Source organism: Vicugna pacos, chromosome 2, assembly GCF_048564905.1.
Source record: "Vicugna pacos chromosome 2, VicPac4, whole genome shotgun sequence".
NCBI classification, from domain to species: domain Eukaryota; kingdom Metazoa; phylum Chordata; class Mammalia; order Artiodactyla; family Camelidae; genus Vicugna; species Vicugna pacos.
The window spans coordinates 2,866,279-2,892,581 of NC_132988.1; the positions used below are offsets into that span (position 1 = coordinate 2,866,279).

The window sequence follows — 26,303 nt, forward strand, 5'->3', positions numbered from 1 at the left end:
ATGGGGTGGGAGGGGATAAGTTTGGGAGTTTGAGATTTACAAGTGTTAGCTCTTTTCACCGTGCTCTCGCCACGAGGGGGACATACACATTTCTGGAAGAGGGGCACACGGAGTTTCGTCAGGTTAGTGGTTGATTCTGAAAACAGCAATCGCAGCGACAACCTGAAAAGTAACATGAGTGATCAGTTTCTGAGCATTCAGAGTGAGCCTTCCGCTGCCGGAGGATCACACACGCACAAAACCACGTGCTGCTCACAACAAACCTGCGAGGGAGGTAATGTGTTTAATCTCCTCAACCCTGGAGTGTATTGATCTGTTATTTTCCCCATGTGGTAAGTGAGAAAAATTGGGAAACTTGTTCAACATCAGTCCTCTATCCAATGGTGAAAAAGAGGCAGTCTGACTCAGGAGTCTATAGGTTAACTCCTACACTGGACTGTCCCCGTAGCTAACTTTGCCCTTTGCTTTTTCAACCAGGAAAAGATAAAAAGAGAGGCATTCAGACAGTTGAATGTGTGGTTCTCATGGTCCTCTATTTCCTTCTCACCAGTGACACTCAGTGTGTAATTGAACGGAGTCACACTTCAATGCAGTACCTAGAGGCTCTTAAGAGTCATGGACCACTTTGAAACCGACATGTGTGAGGCAAGGGCTCGATTCCAACCACCGCTACGTGAGAAAAGAGGAAGGTATATTTAGCCCTGGCTTCCTAGGAATCTTAAAATCTTCCAGGGCTTCTAAGGACAATAATTCATTACTTTACTAATTAATACTTCTTGGCTAAGATTTTAAATGTTCATTGTTCCCCAGCAAAGCAAAGTGCATAGTTTCCTGATAGAGAAAAAGGTTTTTACTAAATGACCTTTAAAAATACCTTTCAGAGTTCAAAGTAGATAAATATTTGAATCTTTGACATATTCATGGTAGATCTATTCTTACTTTTTTTTTTAAGTCTCATTATCTCTCTCAGCCACATGTAAGTGTAGGCTGAGGCCAAAGTAAGAAACTTGTTAGTTTTTATTTTAATCAGTTTGACTCCAGAAGTGTAACATTAGAGCTGAGTCTGGTTTTCATAAGCTTTTCTCAGCAATAAAACATATTTTTCCTTAATTGCATATATTCCAATATACATCTTCGTGATGAGTTGATTTATCTTAAAGCTTCTAATTATTGTAACATGACACTAAGTATCATTTTAAATTCTTTTTAATTTCTTTCAATTCACTTATAGAGTCCAAGCATTATACATATATATATGCTTGAACATATATATGTATATGTATATGTATGTGTATTTTTTGTTTGTTTATAAATTCTGATGGCAAGATAAACATTGAAAGGAATTTGGTACAGAAGAGTAACTTTAGAAAGTGCTTCTCCTAATATTCAGTAATACCTTCTGCATATATATATAGAAGTATAGTTGATTTACAACATTGTGTTAGTTTCTGATGTACATACAGCATAGGGATTCAGTTACACATACACATATATATTCTTTTTCATTGTAGGTTACTACAAGATATTGAATATAGTTCTCTGTGCTGTAAAATAGACTTTGTTGTTTCAGTAATACCTTTTCCCTGTGACTTAAGAATTAATTTGCAAATTAAAAGGAAATCTGAATGTCACCTCTTTAGGAAACTGAATTATTGAATCTCCTTTGCCATCGATCAGAACCACATCACGTAACATGACACTTGGAACGTACTCTTCTCCTTGTTCACGAGCACTTGGAATTCTCTGCTGTTGTCAGGACGGAGGGACTGTAGTAGCGACAATCTCACAGGAGGTGTGACTGGTCTGTGCTTATCCAGCACTGGCAACAGAAGCTTCACGAAGAAACAATAATCGGGCTCTGAGCCACGCAGATTAAAGAAGCGTATGACTATCAAGCAAAACATTGTATAAGGAACTGCTGAAATTAAAGGACACGATGCTCTGTGACGTGGTCCAAAAATAGAAGCCCTAATTCCGCGGTAGGGAGAATCTGGCAAAACACCAAAGCTTTGAAAAGCAACGTGCAGACCTGAGGACAGTCCCCGAATGTTTCCTCTTTAACCCAACCTTGGGTCTGTTATCTTCCCGTCGCTGGAAAAGCCTTGAAAACAATGCTTACTCTACACTTAATGTTTAACGTACCCAACAAATTTCCTCTTATTAGCTGAAAATGTGAGTCATTTCAGCTGGCATTTGGGAAAGCCACATAGTACCTTTCTACTTATTTATTTTTCACACAGTAGGCTGATCTTCAAATAGTTGGCGTTGACTCTGGGGCTGGCTAAGCCCTTCCCCAGGGGCTCTCTTTCCTCTAGCCCTGGTCCTCCTCGGAGGAGAGGCCAACATTACACGGTTTCCAGGAACACCACGTCATCTGCTTATGAACTGGCTGTCCTGCTGACAAAGGTAGGACTCTTGCAAAAGCAAAGAGACACACTTTGGGGCCCTCAGGGCCGGTGGCATCCTCTCTCCCTAAACATCAAATCCCTTATAGTGTCTGTGGGCCCATGAATGTTGGCAAAGTTTCAGCGAACAGAACTTCCTTTAGATTCAGGGAACGGTCAGGTAATTAACAAATAAAACAGTGTAATATATTGACAAATGCAAACACTCTTGGACAAAATGGACTATGAGGGCAGAAGTTTGAATTTCAGAGAGAGAAACAAAGTTGGCAGGGAAGCCCACCATTCCTTTCCTTGTTTTATTGAAGTTAATTTACAGTGTTGTGTTAGGTCCTTGTGGACAGTGTAGTGATTCAGTCATACTTACACATATATATTCTTTTTCATTATAGGTTATGCAGCTGACAAGGGCTTAATTTCCAGAATATACAAATGGCTCATACAACTCAATAGCAAAAAACCCCGAACAACCCAGTGAAAAACAGGCACAAGACCGAAAACGGACGTTTCTCCAATGAGGAAAAGACATACAGTTGGCCGACGGGCACAGGAAAAGATGCTCAGCATCCTTCCTTTCCTTTCACATCCTTCTCCTGGTGGACTTCCCTTCATTTCCATCACCAGAGAGCAACATTCTCTCCCTTTACTTAGAGAATCTGAGTGTGGGGCACAGTGGCACACTCTGGACTGAGACATACCATGGGTCCTACTGCCGTTCAAAGGAAGACAGGTCGAGATACATCAAAAAGTCTTTTCACAAGTTTAAACAAAATTACATCTGTGTAGAAAAAATCACAAAGTAAAAATGTTGGTTCCTCCAGCCACTTGTTCTAATGAGACAGTAGGCATCTCAGAACTGTCCTCTGCATCTTCCCAAAAGCTCACATTTATAACAACGGGTGTGTTGTTGTCCAATTAGCACCTTACCCTACACAAGCACTTCACAGACAAAACACTGGAGGTGATTACATACGCATGCCACTTGTCCATTTAACGCTATCTTCCTCATCACTATGCGCCAGCTTTTTCATGGCTGTTTAGAGTAATGGGCTGTTCTAACAAAATTAATTGTTAACATTCGAGAATGGCTTAATATTTTAATAATTATACAAAGTGTTTCATTGTATGAAAGCCTCAAATTTATTTAAAAATTCCATTAGTAATAGAAATTGTTTTGTTTGTTTGCTATATAATATTTCTGTATCAATCATGTTTCAACAGAAGTGCCTGGGTATAGAAGCCTGTATGGTTTTATTTTACTTTTTTCCAAGTTTCTTATTTTACTCAGCAGTTTTCCCCCTCGACAGACTTGTGATAACCACATCTTTTAAATCTGTACATGTTATCAGAACAACCTACAGTTTTATTGCTTTGACATTTGCTCTGACCCGCCCATCGTGGAAGACCATTGTGGCTTCTCAGTTGCCCTGAGCTGGTGACCTAGAAGCGAAACTTGCCTTTCCCTCCTCACTGTTGACCTACACCAGTCCAGGTATACACACACCCCAGGCACTGGAGTTTTAGTCAACAGACAGGCCCTGCTCTCCCATCGGGTCACGGTGGTGGGGCTCAGGGCATTAACCATTCTAAGAGCCTGGTAGAAAGTAGACTGGGAGGTAGAGTAATTAAAGTCTGCTCGTTTTGTACAGGCCTTTTCCAGTTCAGCAGTTACCTCTGAAACACAGCAACAGAGGCCAAATTGTGGACAGTCGGAGATCCCCTTCTGCAGCGAGTGGTGGCTCCCAGCCCGGGCGCAGGGTCGGGGTCCCCGCTGGATCAAGCCCAGAACCTCACTAGATCTTGCTGGGCAGGCTGGTCACGGGCAGAGCTGGTTTTGACAGGACCCACACCAAAACTCTACCACTGACAGCTTCATCTGGCTCACCCACTGGGCTCAGTGACTAAGAGTGGAGCGTGTGGAGCGCTGTATTAATAGCTTTCAGTTTGCCTTAAACTGTGGAGGGACCAAGCCACAAAGGAAATGTTTATCTGCACCACGACTGTGAACATGAGGATGCTGACCACGAGGGAGGGCGGATTCCTTTTAAGGCTTGTGCGTTGCAAAAGACACACACACACACACACACACACTCCCCTCCCTGGTTTCGCTACCCAAGGGCACCCTCTGTTTAAGAGCACATTGGTGGGTCCCCAGCACTGCCTTCTCCTTGCCCCGGGCCGTGCGGGGCGCTCCGCGGTGGCTCCTCCGCGGTCCCTGTCGCGGCCTCCAGCGCCAGCCGGGTCGGTCACCGGGGCGGGGGTGGGAAGGCCCGAGCGCGGGCCCCGCGCGCATCCGAATTCGCTCCGCTGCGCCGATTGGTGGAAGCCCGGGGGGCGGCGGCCAGGCCTGCGGCTCGCCCGGCGGTTCGCTGCGCGTCGCTGGCAATCAGGGCGCGCGGGGCTGGGCGCCGGGGCCGCTCGACGCTGCGCCGCGGGCTCGTTGCGCGGTCGCCGCCGCAGCCGCCGCCTGGTCCCTCCGCCGAGCCTCGGCGCGGGGCGGCGTCCCCGGCCCGGGGGCGGACACCATGGTGAGTGCTCCCGGCTGGGTCCGGAGACGCTCGCCGGGCCTTCCCGCCGTCGGCCTGCATCCGGAGTGGGGAGACGGGGACGTCGGGGGTCGCGGCGGGGGCGGCCGGTGCCTTTGCTTCCGGAGCTGGGGAGGGGACGTGCGGCCGAGGCGCGGGGCTCCCGGTTCAGGGCGGCCGAGCGGCAGGGGAGGCGTCGGGTTCGGTCCCCTCCGCCACGCTTTCCGGATGCCCGGCCGGCCTCCGCGCGGTGACAGGTGAGCGGGTCCTGGGGTGGGGCGGAAGAGACCGGGAGGGTCTGCCCCTGACTGGGGCAGGGGTGGCGCCCCTGGGCTGCCCGGCCTTACCACCGAGGACCCGTCCGCCCGCCGGAACGGAGCGCAAGCAGGGCGCGGGCCCCGGGGTCCAGCGCAGGGCCCCCGCCCCTTCCCACCCGCAGCTGGCCCCTGACACCCGGTTTCCTGCCCCCGCAGTACGGATTCGTGAATCACGCGCTGGAGCTGCTGGTGATCCGCAATTACGGCCCGGAGGTGTGGGAGGACATCAAGTAAGTGACCGGCTGCCCCGGCCTCGCCCGGCCCGCGACAGCCCCTGCGCCTTGCCGCATCCTCCGCTTCCTGCCCGGTGGCGGGCGCGCATCCTCGGCGCTGCTCCGCCCGCCGCTCCCGCCGCAGCCGCGCTCCCACGCCCCGGAGCGGACCCGGAGGAGGGCCGGCGGGCGGGGCGGCGAGGGTGGAGGCGGGGGTGGGGGCCCGGGGTCACCGCGGCCTCCAGACCCGGCCCGGGCGTGGGAACGCGCCGCCCGCCCGCCGCTCCCGGGCCCGGGGGCCGGCGGCTCCCACGCGGAGGGGCCGGGGGACCAAGAGGCCTCGGCCGTGCTCGGGCTTCCAGAGGCCTTGGAAACCAGCTCGTTTGTCGTTTACACACCTTGCCCACATCAGCAAACACCGTGCGGCCCTTTGGGGATGCTGAAACCCACTTTGCCCGAGACTGTTGGTTGAGTGCATTTATTCATTTGAATAAAATGCCCCCTCCTTTTTTGTTTCTGTTGTGGTGAAGCCTGCCACTTGTGGGAGGGCTTCCTGGTTTCAGTCCAGAGCTGTGAGCCGCGTGCTCTGGGTGTGCGCAGAAAAGCCCACCCACCTGAGAGTCTGAACGTGCTGCAGGGATGGGCCACTCTCCCTGCGAACACACTGAGCATCTCAATCTTGCAAAGTTAGAGGTTTAACAAAGTTGAAATCTCATAGTTTAAATCTCTTTTTTTCTCTCCCACTCTAGTGAAATTTGCGTGTAACTTGTTTAGATGACCACAGCGAAGTAGCTACACCAAAACCTTGTACCGTGTGGATTTTCATATTGGGGCAGTGTAACTGCCACCTTCAAGAGAGGCAGAGGGACTGGTTACCTGGCGGGGCAGAGACCACGTTGTTATTTACTCTCATTTCCTGTACTCACTGATTTCATTTTCTTATATCAAGTAGGTGATGATTTCATACTGTTTTTTCTAAATAGACTACAATTATTAGCAGTCAATTCTAGCAGGCTTTATTAAGCAGTTACATGACAGTGATTTCTTACACAAATCTGTTTCCATGGAAATGACCAGGGTTAAATATTAAGGAGTGGAATGCAGCTTTTCCTTCCTTTGAGTCTGTGTTATTGAGCACTGTTTCTTGTTCCATAAGACGTTTACTTTACCCCCAGGGGCACATCTGCATATTCTTAAGAGAAGTGGAGATTGGGCATTTATGCAGTTCAGTGAAGTGAAAACCTAGGCACTAAAGCTTACTTTGGAATTGGAATTTTTTGTTTATTAATTAACTTTATTATTACAGTTTTTATTTTGTTTGGTAGACAGAGTCACAGAGAAAGCAGGCATCAAGAGCAAGATTTTAAACCACTTTTGTTTATCTTTTTTTATTGAAGTGTAGTCAGTTACAATGTCGGTTTCTGGTATACAGCATAATGTCTCAGTCATACATGTACATACATATATGTACGTTTCATAGTCTTTTTCATTACGGATTATATTGAATATAGTTCCCTGTGCTGTACAGAAGACACTTGTTGTTTATCTGTTTTCTATACAGTAGTTAGTATATGCAAATCTCAAACTCCCAGGTTATCCCTTCCCATCGTCTTTCCCACTGGTACCTAAGATTGTTTACTATATCTGTGAGTCTGTTTCTGTTTTATAGATGAGTTCACTTTTAAACCACTTTCTTTGTGAATTTATGAAAGCATCATATACATCTCCCACATAATATTTTCTCATTGGTAAGATAGAAATTCCCAGATTTCCTGGTGGATAAGCGATGACAGTGAATATGAGTTTTGAGAGCACAATAAAAGATGGCTGTTATGATTAAACGGTCTTATGTATATTACTCGTATTTAGAACGTGTGTCTTACCCATTATGAGTTTAGATCGTTGTCAGGTAAAAAGTGATACATCATAGAGAAATGTTTCAGAAATGTAAAAAGTTGAATTATCAAATGATTTATTTAGATTGGCCAGCTATTCCACACAGAAGGTCAAAATATCTAAAAATTTTACAAATTCCTCTGAGGTGAGAACTTTACCAAACCACACTAAGGATACTGTTGCATTTTACTTTAAAATAATTTATTAATTTTTAATTAAATATCAACATCTTCTAATTCATGAATATATCTTTAAGTAGCCTCAGGCGATGTTCTTAATTCATTTAGGTGCTAATAATTTAAATCATACAACACACTTTTTTTTCCGGTAAAATGAAGCAAATCACATGAATCTTTTTCCTACAGAATTACCACGGGGATTACGTGCTCCTGCAAGGGAAATGCTATTAGTTATAGCAGGGTTTGCAGTCCAGGTGTTGGTCTGATTCGTTTTTGTCTAAGCATCCGTCTTGCTGGAGCCCATCTTGTCTTGGACCCAGTTTATCATCTGGAGGAGAGATGCTCAGCTTTCTGCACTGAGGGTGTTACAACAGCTCCTTGGTTTTCCCCGGTCAGCGTCCCAGAGGGATGGCTGTGTGTTCCCTGGAAGAGCATTTGCTTAGTATGGCAGAGTCTCAGTGCCTGGGGGCAGGGGGGAGAAGTTGGAAGGGTCTCATGTTAAAGTGTTCCTGGGGAGATCTTGACCCCTCCTCCGACCTCCCCATCTCCTCCGAGGTGGAGCACGGTGAACACTGCTCCAAGATACTCTCAGTTCTGCCTTTTTATGAAAACTGAATATATGAAAAACATTTTTTTTGTCTCAGTACATACCAAACTCCTGTTATCTTCCTTTTTGCTCTGTGAGAAACTGTCTGAATTGTTGCTGTTTATAAAATATCGTATACTGCTGTTTTGGTTTGGGAGGAAACGGCCATCCATGGTTCATGAGAAAGGAAGCCACACATTTAGTGACAAAGACAGTCCTAAGTAACAGATTCCAGATGAAAGATTCTGGCTGGTTAGAGCCAGAAATGCTTCACTGTAAACTCCGTACCCACTTTCCCTCCTACCAATAGTATAACCATTTCCCAAGAGCTTTAAATTCCTCTTTTTAAGAAAAAAAATTGTCAAGAGGGACAGTTTCCTTTAAAGGGTCAGAGAGTAAGTATTTTTGGTGCTGCAGGCCAGGATTCAGTATCGTGGATTGTACACGTACCTGTACAGCAGTCAAATGTCAAAAATGCAAAAGCCATTCTTAGCTCCCAAATAGCAAAAAGAGGTGGTGGGTGGGATCTTCTGACGCCTGGGCTGTCCTCTGTCCCTCTGATCTGATTGTGGCCATAAACACATATCAAAAAGCCAGAGAGCCCTCTGAATCGACTTCAGATCCTGTCTTGTTGGTTTCCTTTCTGTTTTCACATGGCCCTTTCTTGATGTCCTGGGTCCTAAGTGAGGATAAACAGCAACCATTTCAGGAAAAAAAAATGAGGTCAGGATATACATATTCAGAAAGCTCCCAAATACTTGGTTTAATCACCTCCTTACCCGGTGGCCCTGACTAAAGCAACTTCACATCAAATTACTGGGCTCAATTTTAGATTTTCTAACTTCACTAGGACATTAAGATGGATTCAAAAAATGAAAAAAATCTAAGATGATTAAAAATCTTACTGCAGATACTACCTGTTATATATGAAATAGATAAACAGCGAGGTCCTGCTGTGCAGCACAGGGAACTATATTCAGTACCTTGGGGTAAACCCTAATGGGAAAGAGTGTGAAAAGGAATATATGTATGTATGTATACACGTATAAATGAATTCCTATGCTGTATACCGGAAACTAACACAACATGGTAAGTTGACTGTATTTCAGTTAAAAAGAGTCTATTAGAAACAAAAAACACCTTCCTGAAAACTCTCTTGCCTAGAGTTGAGCAGGACAAGGGATGAAATAAAAAGAAGAGTCCAGACTCCAGAGCGCGACATGGCGTACAGGTTAGCTCTTCTCTGCTTTACAGAGAGAACTGAGAGAAGAATTTGGATCAAAATCTTCGTATGAGATTTGAAGATGAACTAATGACACTGTTAGTTGGTAAATACTGGAGTAAGTTCCTCGAGGAGGCTGTCCGTAATCTCCCCTGTGCAGAGAAGGCGTAATTGTTCAGCATGGTTTTATCTGACTTCCTCTAGCAGGGCAGCAACCTTTTTCACTCATTGACCTAAACATTCTTTCATTCTCTCATTAAGCTTGTTTTTAATGAGCATAGTCCAGTGTTCAGGCACAGAGGATAGGAAAGCGTGTAATAATAATACTCGCTTTCAGATAAAGTCCAGAGATGTCGGGCTATTTCTACTCTCACTATGGCTGGGTTTTTCTGCCTGTAACTTACACATGGGAACATTGGGCTGTTGGGCAGTATACTCTTATTTTCCAGTTTTGAAAGTAACGCATCTGGTTGAATTTGTTTATCATGAATTAATCATATGCCGTACTCCAGAAATTGACACAATGTTGTAAACGGACTATACTTCAATTAAAAAAATGAATTAATCATTACGGTTCCTATAACGAGGAACCTATAAAAGAGGTTCTTACTCCAGTATTCATCAAACGCTTGGCTGTAATATAAGCTAGCTATGTGACCTCCCCAGGATTGTGAGATGGTGGATGATGATGTAAAGTGCTTCACTCAGGTTGTGAAAGAGAACTGCTTCATAAACGGTAGCTGTTACTAATTTTACTCCAGAATCAAAGTTTCTCAGCTTTTCCCTTTGCCAGCTCCCCTGAAAGATAGGAAAGGCTCCTTTACATGATAGTTGCCCTTGGAAGTCTGGGTGCTACACCCATCTAAGTGTGCCCTCATTGCCTCCCCCCTTACCCATCCCTATTTGTTATTCGAAGGTGCAGCATATGCTTTTTTTAAAAAAAAATTCATTAGTTTGATTTTTTTCAGATCCCATATATATGTGATAACATACAGTATTTGTCTTTCTCTATCAGACATATTTCACTAAGCTTAATACCCTCCTGGTCCATCTATGTTGTGGCAAATGGCAGAATTTTATTCTTTTTCATGACTGAGTAGTATTCCATTGTGTGGAAAACACACACACACACACACAGCACCACTTCTTTATCCAGTCATGTAGATGGACATTTATGTTGCTCCCATATGCTCTTTTTTTTAAGTTCTTTTTTTGAGGGGTAGGTAATTAGGGTTTTATTTATTTTCTTAGTGGAGGTACTAGGGATTGAACCCAGGACCTCCTGCATGCTAGGCATGTACTCTGCCACTAAGCTATACCCTCCCCCGTGCTCCCACATGCTCTTAATATTCATTTTATCAAAACAACTTAAGACCAAATTATGTTCCACATTTTGCCATGTTTTAATCAAATTTTCATATTTATATTCATGAAGCTATATTGTCACATATGTATCATATATATATCATTACATTTCTATGCCTTCCTGTATTCTTGCTCAAGTAGGTTTTAAAATATTAACAGCACTTTTTATTTTAAAAGCTGTCTAAAATTTCCAAAGTCCCTTCCTCTCTGAAATTTCACGAGTGCCACAGCAACCACGTGCAACAGGACAGGCCTTTCCAGCTCGTTTTGTCCCAGCTTTGTTGAGTTAGAATTGGCACATGACGTTGTGTGAATTTAAGGTGTCTGATGTGTGGATGAGATACTTTCGTACATTGCAAGCTGAGTACCATTACATTATCAGCTACCACCTCCGTCCCGTCACACAGTTACAATTTATGTGTGTGTGGTGAGAACACTGAAGACCTGCTCTCCTAGCCACGTTTAAGTATGTGGTCCAGTGTTCTCTATAATTGCCGTGCAGAACATTGGTCCCCAAACTTGTTAGTCTTGTAGCTGGTGATATGTACCCTCCGAGCAACATACTCCCAGCCCCTGGTACCCGCCACTTCCTGTGGTTCTGAGTTTTTCCTTTTCAGTTTTCATATATAAGGGAGCTCAATGCTTTTTTTTCCTTTAATGATGAAGTTGTGTTCCCGAGAGGCTAAAGGACTGTTCTAAGGAATTATATCAGGAAGTTGAATCAGACCTCCAATTCTGCTCTTTATTTCTTTTTAAATTGAGATGTAGTTGATTTACAGTGTTACATTGGTTTCAGGTGTACAGCCAAGTGATTCAGTTATGCATGTGTATTCTTTTTGTGATCCAACCCTGTTCTTCTGATGCCAGAGTTGCTGCTACTTTTGAGAAAGAAATAGGAGCCAATGTAGTTTACATACAAAAGTGAAACCGTATTAATTTTCATTCCCAGAAACTTCCTCAGAAAACAAATAAATGAAGATACAGGTTAAAAAAGTCGGTAAATGAGATAATTGTGAGGATCAGGACCTTTTTCTCTAGGAAGACCTGCCAGTTAGCGTGAAGGACGGGAGGCACAGTGTGTGGGCTGACAAGCTCACTGAGGGTTGACGTCACCTGTGCAGGTGGGGCTTGGTGTCCAGGGCAGACCCCTTCCCGTGACCCGCGGGGCGCTCTGTGCGCAGAACATAGGACACAGAATGCAGCTGTGTGATGAGCAGTGGCTGAGGTGGGGAGCCAGCTCGCAGCCTTGTCTCAGGGCTTGTTTTGATGATCGAAATATCACCCAGAAGCCAAGCCTGGTCTTTGTTTTAACTGAATTCTGTCATCTTTTGAGAGTTTAAAAAAAGAGAAAGATCATAGAAGCATATTATGTAATCAGGTGTCAAAGAAGCTTTGTAGGTTAAAATGGGCACCAGGGATGGGGGGGCGGAATCAGAAAATCCTCATTCTCCCTCCCTCACTCCCAGACCCCCTTAGGGCGAACGCCGACCGTTCTCTGGTCCTGCTCACAGCGGACAGTGTCCTTCTGACCCTGTCACTTCTCTCCAGGATGGGAAACTCAAGTACATCTTTCTCTCCTGTGTGTTGGAAAGCCAGTTAGCAGTCGAGACCATGCAGACATCACTGGGAAAGCGTGTTAGGCAAATCTATAGCCCCGCCCGGCTGGGAGGCTGACAGCCAGCACCTGAGTGAGGACTTGCAGCTTTTCTATTCGCTGCTCTGCCTCTCGGCTCATTAACCAGGAAACAGTGGGGGGAACGTGTCTTTGTTTATGTCCAGCAAGTGGGGCATCTTTTCTATATCAAGAGCTATGAGGTTAGCGGTGTCTTCTCCAGGGGACACATAAACGTTCCCATGGATTTATCCTTCCTTTTTGTTACCGTGTCCTTGGTTGTACTGAGCACTCTGACCGACTTGCCACTGAGTGTTGGATTGCGAAATAGTAAATTGTTCCTTTGTTGAAATTCTTTGTGGTCAGTCTTCAGATCAGCCAGACACAGGAAGCTTTCGTCCACACCCCCACCGGCGCCCAGCACCCAGCCTCGTGGGCAGGCTTTCAGGTCCTGGGCCAGGCTGAGCTTCCCCGTGGGGGTGACACCTGTGCTCAGAAGGGCCTCTCCCCCGTGCTCCCCACCCTTCCTCCGGTGGAAACACTTCTCAGCTTTGAGCTGGCAGGACAGGTCTTACTTCTTAACGGAAGGCTTCTGTCGCCTCCAGAACTATGCTGTTTCCTCACAGTACATGCATGCGTTGATAACTATTTATTTTATTGGGTGATTAACGCCTGTCTTGTCTCCCTTAACTGCAGCTTCTGCAACCAGCAGAAAGTCCCCTCTGCGTATTCATGTATGTATAGGTGAATTATCTTTCACATTTTAGTTTCTGGAGAATAGAGCACAGATATATTCACCACACAAATTTTTTTTTTCTGTAGCCAGGATTTGTTATGTCAGAACGGTGACATCTTCAACTACTATGTAATAAACTAGAAACCCCATTGAAATGGGCATTTCTTACATGAACAAAGGCAGATGATATGGCAATAAATTACAGCATCTCTTTTTGGAAGGGTCAGAGTGCATACGTAGTTGTAAGAAAAGGATTCAGAACGCTGCTGTCAGACCCCTGATCTCATATACTCAAAGACACTTACTGGATTGGGTTCAGGAGAAGACTGGCTCCTTTAGCAGGTGTCTGCAAGGCAGCCATCTGTGGTGCTGTTTAAGGTCAGCGTCACAGACTGCAGATAAAGGTTTGTAAAATGCTGAACTTCAATTTGAAAACTAGATGAGAATGCTCACCCGGCCTCTCTGTTTTGAATGTAGCAGGTTGTAGAAATTGACACTTACCGTGTGGTCCCACAGTCACCAACTCCCCAAGTCCTCACATCCACTGTAGAAAATAGATTTGTTCATTAAGTAAGGGAACTGAGGCTTCAAGACTTTATTCCACCTCTTTTTGTTTGTTTTGGGGAGGAGGTAATTAGATTTACTTATTTTTTAGTGGAGGTACTGGGGATTGAACCCAGGACCTCGTGCATTGCTGAACACATGCTCTGCCACTGAGCTATACCCTCCTTGGGGCTTCAAGACTTTAAATCCCTGCCTCAAACCACTCATTTATTAATCATCAGAGCAGAGGTTTGGACACAGATGTTATGTGATATCCCCACACGAGAAGGACATACTTGTCTCCTTTCCAAAGACAGCGTAGCCTGGAAGCGGGCTTCATACAGGTGTGTTAGCACCGTGCTCTTTGCTTTGGTTTTCCGCTGCTTTTCAAGCTCTTGTCCAGGTGCTTGTGGCTGTTACGTCTTTAAAGGTGGCTTTATTCAGAAACAGAACATCTACTAAAGAGAATCAGAGCCTCAGAAATTAAGAGCAGTGTATTTCTTTCTGGAGGCGCTGTGGCTGATGTGCTGGGGAGGCGAGTTAACGGAGAGGTGGACTCACACCCCGGGCAGAGGGACGTCGTTTGTCCAATGAAGAGACTCCAAAGGCCTCATTGGAGATGTTTGTGGTTGTGTGTCCAGAACTGGGGCGATTTACTAATGAGACTGTCTCATTAGTAAGACAAGCTGGACACAGTCAGAAACAAGTGCAGTTATGTATCAAGAGTGATACTCTGCATAAATGCAGCTCGCTTGGGAGAGCATTCACTGTCACCGTGTACAGTGCTGGGATGAGTGACAACGTGGACCCGGGAAGACGCACCTGAACCACCTGGAAGAGGGTCCTCCCCTCGACGGCTCCCTCCAACTGGAGTCTCTTCTTCCAGGTTCAGACTTCTGGGGAATCCTTGAGTTGGGATCTTGAAAACTGAGAGCCCATTAATGCTTCCAGCTACTCCAAAAAAAGCAATATACATTTTTAATCTTTAGATGTTACTTCTAGTTGTTAACCTGTGTTCATGCTATGTATATGTTCATACTATATACACATTATATATATAATATATATGTTTATATATGTTGATACTGTGTATGTATGTTACCTGTGTTTAGACTGCAGTTGGAGGTTTTAACTTTAATAGTGGTTGGACACACCCCACGACTGTGCCGCCCTGACCTCACTAAAACGAACCGTCCTAGGATTTATCGTCAAGGCGACATCTGCATCCTGTCTCTGAAACAGCCTGGGCTGTGAGCGCAGTTTTCGCAGGAGCAGCTGTCACTGGTCAGGGTGGTGGTTTGATGTGCGCTGACCTCGTGTGCCTGAGACCAGACCTTATTCTGAGGCTCCATTTTCAGGATGCTTGTATTCAGACTCTCCGATCCTAGGATACCGGTTTTCCTACCTCCCCGGGGAGCTTCTTTACCTCACGGCCAGCGCCTTTGCCATGCACCAAGCTTACTTGAGGGGCGCACAGTAGCAGGAGCTGTGTCAGAACGTGAATTCAGTTTTTGCACGCTCACATTTTGCAGCTAAGGAAGATATCTCCCCAGTGTGGAGTTATAAAGAATGCTGCCGACGTATTTCGGACAGCTTGTATACCTACTTTAAAAACTAGATATAATTTTAAAAATTCCTAAGTTTGAAAACAAACTGTGCTTTTTTGGCAGTGATGTTTGAGTGTTTGATTTTTAGTGAGGAAATACACTTAATTAATCCGTTTATGTGTTTTAAAACTTGCACGCATCCACTGAGTGCAGGCTCCATTCCGGGCACCCAGGTGAGGCACCAGTGATCAAAAACACAAAAGGCGAAACCACAAAACCAGAAAATCCCACCCTGATAAAAATGCCAACTGTCCTTTTGGGGAAAGGTAATTAGTGTAAAGAAATGATCAGTTTCAATTCCAGCAAGTAACCATTTCTAAGAGCAAGTGGGAGATGAATTGTCAGTGGGAAAATTGTCCACATCTGCCGCCTCAATTTTTAACACTTATTCTGGCTACAGATATATAGAATAGGATTATTTCTGGTTCTGTCTGTAGATGAAGGTTTGGACTTTGTTTTTAAAGCTCCCAGGAGGGCTAGAACTTGTTTGATTTTGGCTATCTGAATGAATCCTATCAGCGAATCCACAAATTGAGAGCAACTTTAGGTTAATTATTCTGATGCTGAGTGAGAGCCGCCAAGGCTGTGTTGTCCCCTCCCCCTCTTCCTCCACTTACTTCCTGGTCCTCCCCCCCCACCCGCACCTCCACCTCGAATCACTGAGTGATGCGCCAAGTAGAGAACTCTAATGCTTAGCCTCCCCCCTGCCAAACCACATTTATTAAGTATACAGGGGAAGATAACACAAACTACTGTATGTCATACTATCTGGAAATAGTGCAACACTATGTCTGTTTGGGGTTTTCCAAGGGATTTTTATAATAATAATGGGAAACAATGGAATGCGGTCACACCAGCCAAATATATGGTGATGGCTGTTCCATTGGTTACCATTTGGTAGATGAACAGTGTTGAATACACTGTGCTCCGATTTGCTTATGGCTTGATATGGTATTTTTTGTCACCGAAAAAGTGTTGGAAAGAAAACCAAACCTATGTCCAAAGTCGTTTTTTTCTTTTCAGGGAAATTTTAAACTATGTTTCTTGGAGAAGCCTGTGTTCTCCTCCTATGTAAATATAATTTAAATTACAGGAAATTACATAATTTCCTGGTGTGGTACAACAATTTAGACAAAATTGATGCTCAAAAATATGTTCTGAATAATGAATGAGTCTAGAAGATTTGGTTCATGTGCCTGACTGAATTGGGATGGTCTAAGCACAAAAGGAATTCAAGAAAATGATTTCAAGTATTGTTACAAGTGTTACATCTGTATGTTGGATTCATCCTTTACTTTGCTTTTAAGAAAAAAAAGTCCTTGAAAGTTATGGGTTGGGAAAGTGAGGGATGGAGAATTACGCGGTCAGAGTGCCTGAGCTGTGGACATTGTTTTTGTAACCTGAATACCAGCTCCCTTCCCAAACTCTCTTACGTGTGGTGGTCATCCTCTGTGACTTCAGGTCGCTGGTGAGAGACATTTTTAACACTAAGGAGAGAAGAAATTGTGTCACGTTGGAAGGAAGGCTTTAGAGCTTCCCTTAAAGGATGGAGGCAGATGTATGTTAAAAATACATCTGAGAGATTACTGTCATCACGTGTCCGTGCTCTCTGGAGGCTGAACCAGCACAAAGTCTGAACAAACCTAAATTTTCCTGGAAGCTGGAAGAAAAGCAGTATTGAGAATCAAGAGACCCCAAGAAAGCGTTTATTAGCTCAAAATGTCTACTGACATTAATCACAATAATACTGCCTGAAATTAATTTTTTGGCTATTACTTCTCTGCGCTGTTAAGTTCCCCTGCTCAGCTGAATGGAGTGAGCTGATCATTAATAAAGTGTAATATCTCCAATTAGCTTTTACTCTGAAAAGGGAAGAATTGGAGGAATGGGCTACAGAAAGAAGTGAAGTGGATCCAGAGAGATTGGGTCATTTTGCCTCCTGGAGTCTTTGCTCAAACATTAACTCCCTCAGGAAGCCGCCGGCTGTCACTGCATTTAACCTTGCGCCCTGCCTCCCCCTCCAACCCCCTCGTCTCACCCTGTATCCTCCCCTGCTGTCTTTTGTAGCATTTATCATCTTGGAGTAAATTATGCAATTTGCACGTATGTTATGTAAACATAATGATTCATAAACATAATAATATATATTATATATATTAATTATATATATTAATATGCTGTCACTTGTTTCTGCCAGCTAAATTGTAAGTTCTATGAAGGCAGAGATCTTTATTTTGTTCACTGATACAGTAAAAGTACTTAGAAAAGTGCTTGGGGCATAATAGCTGTTCAAGTATTTGCGGCAAAACATCCCCCTCCCGCCAGGAGGAAAAAAAGTATAATTAAAAGGTGACTCAAAAGTTTCCCAAGACAACTGTAAATAAGGAATTCTAAGTCTTTTGAATAATTCATTGGTTTTCAGTGTGAAATTTTTAAGAGAAGATGGTTATTTCCTTTCATGTACTGCTGTTTAATTTCTGTTTCAGCCTCCCTCCAGGAGGTGTGTTGGGCTGAACACTTCAGGAAGTAAAGCTTAAAAGATAAGGGAGCTTATTTTATTAAAGCAGGAGACAGAAAAGAGGGACACACTGACTTATGGTGGGGGGGGAGTCCCTAGGGAGATGGCCATTTCTCTATTTCATGCAGAAGAACTGTGTATTCTGTTTGTAGCTCACTGGTGACTTTCTGAGAAACTGAGTCTGTTACACAAATTTATGTTGTTTGATTTACCCCAGTTGGAAGAAAAAGGATAGGACGCAGCGAGAGCATGAATTAATTTGTACTTCATTATATCTTTAATTAAGATTGGTTTATGTTTTATGAGAATGCCCTAAATCAGAGGCTTCGAAATTAGAATCTGTAGACCAATGCTGTTTCATAATAAAATGTTAGTGACAAAAAGGAGAAAAAAATGAAGCCCTCCAAATCCTGCAACTCAATGATTCCATTTCTAGGAATGTATCCTATTTTTTACATAGAAATATAAATATTAGTTACAGAGGTATTCATCACAACCTTTTGTTTGTGCTTGTGAAAAAGTAAGAGCAATTTAATACCTGTTGAAACTTCAATGTGTGTAACCGAGGCAATTCTATGTAGTCTAGGGATAGAAATCAATTTACTGACATTTACTTCCAGTAGGAAGTCAAGAAAGGAGGTTTCATAGGAGTATGATCTGGTATGTGTAACATATCCAAGTATTTCAAGTATGAGCAACCTGAATATAACATTAGCAGTGTCATCTCAGGACACTGGAGGGTTTTGTAAAGTTTTCCTTTTCCCACACTGTATATTTTTATACAGTTAGAAATTAGAACGTGTAGGATACACACTAGCATTTGTCTTAAGGCAAGTCAGTGTTTTTACATTCTGTCTTCATAATTTGGGGATATTTCACTGACTTTTGGCTTTAAAAAGACTTGAAGTCTTAGAGATGTGTTCCTTTCATTTAACAGCTGTGTCTGTTCAGCCAGAGCGAGAACCTCACACCTACTTGCAGCTCTTTGCGTTTCTGAGTCTGTGAACGTAAGTGCTGTGGGCTTTGGTAATACCCGTCACGCTTAGAACGTGCTTCTGTGCTCTACCTCTTTACAGCTGTGGCAGCTGGGTTATACAATTGCTCCCATTTTAGAAAAGAGGGATTTTAATGCTCACAGGCTCTATGTGACTTGCCCAAGCTCATCGGCTGGTACATCCTGGGCTCTGAAGGTCACATCTCCGTGCCCGCCAAAATCACACTCCTCTTCCCCCCGACGTGCACGCTGGAGCGTCATGGCAGGCAGACAGGTGGCCTGTCCTGAAGGACACAGGCTGTCTGGGAGAAATCTCCATCCCGCCTGCACCTAAGCTGTGCTGCCGCCTGGAGTTGTTCCCTCGAGCAGACGCCGGTGTCCCAGCCCCGGGTGTCCCAGCAGCTGTGACAGCAGTGCCTCCGAGGGGAGAAGGTGGTTGTGTCCGCCTGGGTGGCGGGTAGGGGCTGTTCCGTCACTTGTGTTCGTTCTCCCGGAGCCTCCGGGGGCTTGGATGGCTGGGTTTGGAGTCAGAGGCGGAGATGGACGCTCCTGAAATCGTGGGTCTCAAGCTGGACAAGCGCTCTGGGACCCTGCCCGTCAGTGCTCTTCCGTAGCAGACGGTACTTTGAACAACACAGACACTTGTTGGAGAAAAAGAATCCAGATGCCACTGAAGTAAACATACTCATATAATTGTGGCAGCTATTGAAATGATAACTGTGTTTGCCCCTCTTTAATCCTGTGTGCATTCTGAGCCTTTAATATGCTAAGGATGTGCTGCAAGATTTTACCAGTCCACTCGCGCCTCACACTTAGGACATTTAAACCACAGCTCTGGGGCTGACCCTCTTTCCCAGTTCAGCTCCCGGTGACAGCATCCTTCAGCTGCTCAGGCCAGAACTGCAGTGTCATCCTTGCGTCCTTCCCTCCTCCCACATCCTGTGTCCAGTTCATCAGCAAACCGTGCTGAACTTACCTTCAGGAAACATCCGGACCCGGGCCACTCCCTCCCTCCAACTGCCTCCACCCAGAGTCCATCACCGACAGTTCTCTCCTGGATGTCGCAGTAGCCTCCCCACTGGTCTCCCTGCTCTGCCCTCGCTCTGTCCTCGCTCTGTCCCTGCTCCGTCCTATGCGCCTTTGGTCCATTCTCAGTGTAGCCACAGGCCCATCCTTCACTGAGGTCGGTTCATCTCACCGCTTGTATCACAAGTGCCAGGACCTTCATCTCTTCCAAGTACATGAAAGCATCACCCCGTTCGCACCAGGCCCTGGTTACCTCTGATCCTTCCTCTTACGGCTCCTCTGCTTCCTCCTCTGTTCCTGCCACACTGGCCTTTGCTGTTCCTCCAACACCCGGGCTGCCCTCTCTGCACCTGCTCTTCCTCCGCCCGGAACACGCCTGCCTGGCCTGCCTGGCCGGGTGGCTCAGGGGTCCCGCAGAGCGGCTTCAGACTTGACTCAACTGGCGACTTCTCAGTGATGCTTCCTGCTCCTGTACATGAGATCCCTCCCCCTCCCCAGCTTAATTTTTCTCCAGACCACCCACCCTTACATCTGTATGTATATGACTTAGTTTCATGCCTCTTCAGCCTCCCCTCCTAGAATGCATTTGTTCCAAGAGGTCAGGCACTTAATCTCACTAAAGGCTGAAACCCTCATGCCTAGAAGAGGACCTGGCGCACATAGGGACTCAACAAATGTTTGCTGACTATTCATTTACCAAGTGTTATTTCTTGATTACAGCTGTTACCAGGTATTGCGTTGGGCATTAGAGTACCACACACATTAGTCTTCCTAAGACATACTTAAATGTATCATTTTAATTTGGGGGCGGGGATGTGAAATAAGATGTTCTCAGTCACCAGACTTTTAGGTACATGTCATCAATGTGCACAAATGTGCCAAAAGCATATTCTGTTTCAGATATAAAACCATTTTTGTGTGATCCTTGGAGCTGTAGTCCCTGCTCTTTTATCTCAACTCTTTCCCCTGTCTCTCCTGTTTTTGTTTTCTAGAAAAGAGGCACAGTTAGACGAAGAAGGGCAGTTTCTTGTCCGAATCATATATGATGATTCTAAAACTTATGATTTGGTTGCTGCTGCAAGCAAAGTCCTCAGTAAGTTGAACGTGACTTTCCTTCTCTGGCTGAGCTACAAGTAGGTGTCCAAAACAAAGGGTAATGTTGTATGGTTGTGGAGGATATTCACATATAATGTTAGGCCTAGGCTACCCTGAGTTCTATTTTTCCTCTTACAAACTCTTTAGAGAATAGAGGAGCTCTCTGCCCCTCCCTACAAAAAGCCATGTGTTGAGGAAGGAAAAAAATATTGGTACTTAATGTAATAAGCTAATAATGTGGTAATAACTTAATATTGCAGTGTCAACAGCCTAGGAATTACAAGTGTGGTATACAGAAAGTATTTTCTCCAAATCTTTTCTGTAATCACAAGTTTTCTTGGGTATTGGTAAGAAAAACAAGAACAGAGATCTATATCAGACAAAACTAATGCAAAGAAGGCCAAGTCGTCCACCCTGCAAAAAAAAAAAAGCTTTATGGAAAAAAAGTTGTTCTTAAGGTAGTTAGTATCTCTTATCCTCATAGTGCATCATTTATAACTGGGCTACAGTTTGGATAGAATAGAAAGCAGCTTTTCAGCTTTCTCAGATACACTTGGAAGAGCAAACACCACCTTTTGCAGACTAAACTACAAGAATTATGGAAAAGTATGGTAAATTGTTAATAATAAGAAAAACATCCAGCCTCATTAGTACTCAGCATTGACACAAATGTAAAATAATTTTATATGAATTTGGCAATTAAAAAATGAAATAGTCAAGGGGAGAGTTAAAGGGGAAACTCACACTTTAAAATCTGATGGCAAAATAAGACAACTTTTTTGAAGAATAATTTTGCATCATCAGTCAAAATCTTTTTTAAAAATGTTGAAATCCTTTAGAAATTTTTCCTAAAGAAATTATTAGATTTATGTGCATTAAGATATATGAGTGTTTCCATTTCAGTTACTTACATTTTAAAGAATTGGAAAGAGCCTCTATTTTGAGTAAGCTGACATTTGTGAAATAAGTTGTTGCATACCTGTGTTGAATAAGGTAGTGATTAAAATTGATATTACAGAAAAAAATTTTTAATTTTGGGACATAATAATTGAATATTAAGGAAAAAGCAGGATCTTTGGGTACATACTGTATGCAGCCAAGTTATTACATATGCATGAGGAAAAGCCATTCTGTACCAAAATAGCATGTGTGTTCTTGATGATTTTCAAGATCTTTCTGTAATTTTCAGAAAAAATAACTTCTACCTTAAATATAAGTTTAAAAAAAAGCTCAAAATTTTGTCACGGGAGCTAAGAAACTGATTGCTTTGTTTATAAGTACAAACCTTCATTGGACGTTCTTGGCTAGATGGTCACTCTGCACAAAAACAGGGTATTTAACATTTTTAAATTATATACATACCTTCATTCCTCTCGTTAACAATTTTCCACCTCTAATATGTTTTGTTTTTGTTGTTGTCTCTCAAATCTATAAAACAGATCTCAATGCTGGAGAAATCCTCCAAATGTTTGGGAAGATGTTTTTTGTCTTCTGTCAAGAATCTGGTTACGATACAATCCTGCGAGTCCTGGGATCCAATGTCAGAGAGTTTCTCCAGGTGAGCAATTTGAGGTCCTGTGGCTAAAAATTCTGAGTCTTGGATTCTTACCTGTAGATGCTGGATCCAGCCAGCTGCATGAGTGTCTTTCTGCTGAAATGGAATCACAGTGACATTTTTTCTAATTCACATAAAATAATAATAGTTTTTGGATGGTCTTGAATACATTTTGGCTTTGTTTTCTTTCATTTTTGGTTCCCGACTCTGAATACGCAAGTTGTCATGTTCTCTGAAAAACTCATCCTGGCCTGTTGTGATCTGTTTAACTGCCTTTTTCTAAATGCTTCTTTCTGCTGGTCATTGGCTTTTATGTGTATAATATGGGCGTATTTTCTATTTGTAAGTCATCTGAGTCTGTGTTGTGTTATTAAATCGTGTAGCAGTATCTGTGATGTCCTGCCCGAAGCTCACTATTTTGGCTAAAGCGCCAAGAGTTCAGATTTGGAGATCATTGCTCCGAGTTCTGTGTTAGTTAATCTACTCTGGAAAGAAAAATAGGAAATTCTCCGAAGTTAGTCTCAGGTGAAGTCAAAGATAAATAATGTTGCCAAAGGCCTTTGTCTTCTTTTCTTGTTAAAATTATCTTGCCTTTTTTTTTTTAACTAGTAAATTGCACATTAGATGGGAGACTATTTTTGGATCGACTGTGCTATTTTAAGCACAGGCATTTGTTAGACCCTCTTCTGGAAACGTGTTCACATTGAACATTATGTGAAGGGTATTTCTAAACTGGCCACTGAGAAGAACCAAATCTTGCTGGAAAATGATGTCGGAGCAATACTAGCTGAACTGGGGCCCAGTTTGGTTGGAATGTAAACTACTTTCAGTCCAGCTGCATTATTGATTTAACAGCCAAAATAAGAACTATGGTGTTTAATCAAAATGTCTGTTGTTTACATAGTGACATTTTTTCTTATAAACTTAAAACGGCATTAAATCAAGAGGGAAGCTGGTTTGCAGTCCCCGCTAGCAGTTGACCAAACTCCGGGTCTCCGAAAGAGCGGTCACTTCCAAAGGAAGTAACCCCCAGGAGATATTCAAATTAACCTTTAACTGGTTGCATTTAGATGAATTAAAAAAATTTTACCGAAGTGTAGTTGATTTACAATGTTAGTTTCAGGTGTACAGCAAAGTGATTCAGTTATACATATGCATACATATATATGCATTTTTTTTCAGATTCTTTTTCATTATATGTTATTACAAGCTGTTGAATATAGTTCCCTGTGCTGTACAGTAGGTCCTTGTTTATCTATTTTACATACCGTAGTGTGTATCTGTTAATCCCAACTCCTAATTTACCCCTCCCCAACCCTTTCCCCTTTGGTAACCATAGCTTGTTTTCTATGTCTGTGAGTCTGTTTTTGGTTTGTGAATAACATTTATTATTTTTATTCCTTAGATTCCACATATAAGTGATATCATAGGATATTTGCCTTTCTCTGACATTAATTATTTTAAATGAGTTAAGTTTGAGATTTAAAAGTATTTGGGGATTTGGTTTTTGATTACATGTTCTATTATTAAGTAGTTTTGTTGACTCTTGTCACCTTCTCAGCAACGTGTCAACCCACAGTTCCTCTCTTTTAACGTTCTCTTGATGGTCACATCTATGTAACCAAAACAGTCAGTACAAATGCTTTAAAATGTTTTTAACCTTTACTCATTGTGACCATTGGCTAAGTTTGCAAAGGCACAGAGGGGTGACCGAGCAGGCAGCCTCCTGGTGTGTGGCTCCAGGTTCTAGAGCCGGCTGCCCAGGGGGGTGGCCTCCACATGACAGCCCAACGTTTGAAAGGTGGTGCCGCGGGCATGAAAAACACACCAGGTTTCAAACAGAATGCGGGGTTGCTCATGCAGATTCCGTATTGATCATGTGTTGAAAAGATATTGTTTTGGAGATATGGAGTTATAGCAAATATATCATTAACAGTAATTTCAGCTGTTTGTTTTTCCTTTTTTAAAACATGACTGCTAGAAAATTTAACAGTGTGTATGTGACTGACATCTGTGACTTGCTTTAATGCCAGCATTATCTTAAATAGCTCTTAAGTCTGTTTTCCTCAAGGTCAGCAGGCAGTTTTAGCTAATATGGCTTTAAATTATACACGATTTTATTTTATTTGTCTTTTCATGTGAGTGTGAACAATGAGGAAACTGGAAAGTTAGAATACTGTAAAGTTTTCATCAGTACTGTATATTTTTAATCGAGCTTTTTTTCCCCTGGTTTTGAAATTGCATATATTAATGGCAAACTGAATGTATTAAAATACTGCTTTTCTTAAAAGTACGTATTTATGTTAGGATTAGGCTAATTACAAATACATTAAATGGACTTTTATCCTGTATAAGTGACTCTGACTTAAGCAACTGATCTTCATAAATTGTTTTAAGATCCTGGCTCACATTTTAAAATAGACATTTTTCATTCCATACATTAATCAAATACTCTTAGTGGTGAGCTTCAGCCTTTCATTAAAAAGTAGGATAAAGTAGGCCTTATTGTAAAGATGTTTCACTTTTTTTCTCTCACACCACCTGATTTTACCCAGTCATGAAATCCTTAGTCTGTTCCCTAAATACTGAATTTTCAGAATTCTACCATTTTTCTTCATTTTCCCTGCACTTCTGTGGGAGAGTCTTCCAGTATCTACAGAAAGGATGGGTTTCCCCATCTCTCTTCGAATCCCTCCAATGACTTCTTCATTCTAGAACTAGAGATATTTCTGAAATGTAAATATATCTCATCATATCACTTGCCTAAACCCTTCAGTGATTCCCAATTGCTCACTGAAAGTGTAAAAAGTATTTAAAATAATTGAAACTACTTATGTCTCCATCTTTCTCTCCTCCAGCCCAGCTGAACAGAACTGCTATAGAATCTTTTTTTTTTTTTTTCAGTCTTGCATGCTCTCTCTCTCTCTCCTCTGAGCTTCTGCACCTGCTCTTCCCTTTATTGGAACACTGTTCCTGCTCCTTTTCATCTAGATCAGTCCTCGTCTCCTGCTGGTCAAATTGCTTCTTCCAGGAAGGCTCCACCCCTCTCTGTGTTCTCAGCCCTGTTTGAGTCTGGGGACTGATACGTCTTGTGCTTTCAGAGGACATCCTATTTCCCCAGACACAGTAGTTCTCACGCTGTGTTCATTGCTTGTTTGTTGGGCTGGGCTGTAAGCTTCAAGAGGGCAGAGATCACATGTCGTTTCTTAATGATGCTATCGGCACAGATACAATGTGTGTCTGGAAATGAATGAACATTTTTCTTTTAAATGAAGATTTGTTGTTCATACAAAAATAGGAAGCAAATACTCCACTAGCTCAAGATTAATTCTTTTATTAAGGCCAACAAAAATGCATTTGGAGCGAGATATATATTTAGAGCTGAGTTATAGGTTGAAATGTAGAATAGACACACACTGGACCAATTTCCTTTTCATGCAGACATGGCAAAGTACTGTTTATTGATTCGTATACAAGTGACAGTACTTGAAACTTTTAAAATGTTTACCCTAATGTTTCCACTTGAAGCTCTCGGGCAGCAACCAAATAGCTGCTGAAATGGTGACACAGGAGCCACAGCCTGGGCGCCTCCCACCGCTCGCCGTCCTTCCAGGGAGGACTTCCTGGGGGAGGGGACATGTGTCTCTCCCAGCCTCTCACTGGATACATGATCAAGAATGGCTCTCTGCTGAAAATACATTTTTCTGTTTTTACTTTTCTTGAAATAATTTTTGAAAGTTTTTTAAGAACCAGGCATGGCATGAAACGGGCAATCAATCAATAGTCTTTGAATGATAGAATTAGTTAATTCTGAGTTGTATGTATATATATTTGTTTTGGCCCAAGCTGTTTTATCCACATAATACTTGTGTTTCTTTGTAGACGTTTTATATTAAAGAGATGCTGCATAGTT

At 43.1% G+C, this 26,303-nt stretch overlaps 1 protein-coding gene across 2 annotated transcripts in view; it reads left to right on the plus strand.

The window, feature by feature from the left end:
- The first annotated feature begins 4,705 nt into the window (after positions 1 to 4,705).
- Positions 4,706 to 26,303, plus strand: part of GUCY1B1 (guanylate cyclase 1 soluble subunit beta 1) — a 46,335-nt gene continuing 24,737 nt past the window's right edge. The window contains exons 1-4 of one of the 2 annotated variants that reach the window (XM_072974719.1): positions 4,706 to 4,930; positions 5,401 to 5,474; positions 20,733 to 20,833; positions 22,275 to 22,393. In XM_072974719.1, the coding sequence (XP_072830820.1) occupies positions 4,928 to 4,930; positions 5,401 to 5,474; positions 20,733 to 20,833; positions 22,275 to 22,393 (297 nt within the window). In that variant the 5' untranslated portion in view covers positions 4,706 to 4,927. Of the gene's footprint in view, positions 4,931 to 5,063; positions 5,185 to 5,400; positions 5,475 to 20,732; positions 20,834 to 22,274; positions 22,394 to 26,303 lie in introns of those variants that run through there. The other variant, XM_072974723.1, reaches the window with a different exon arrangement.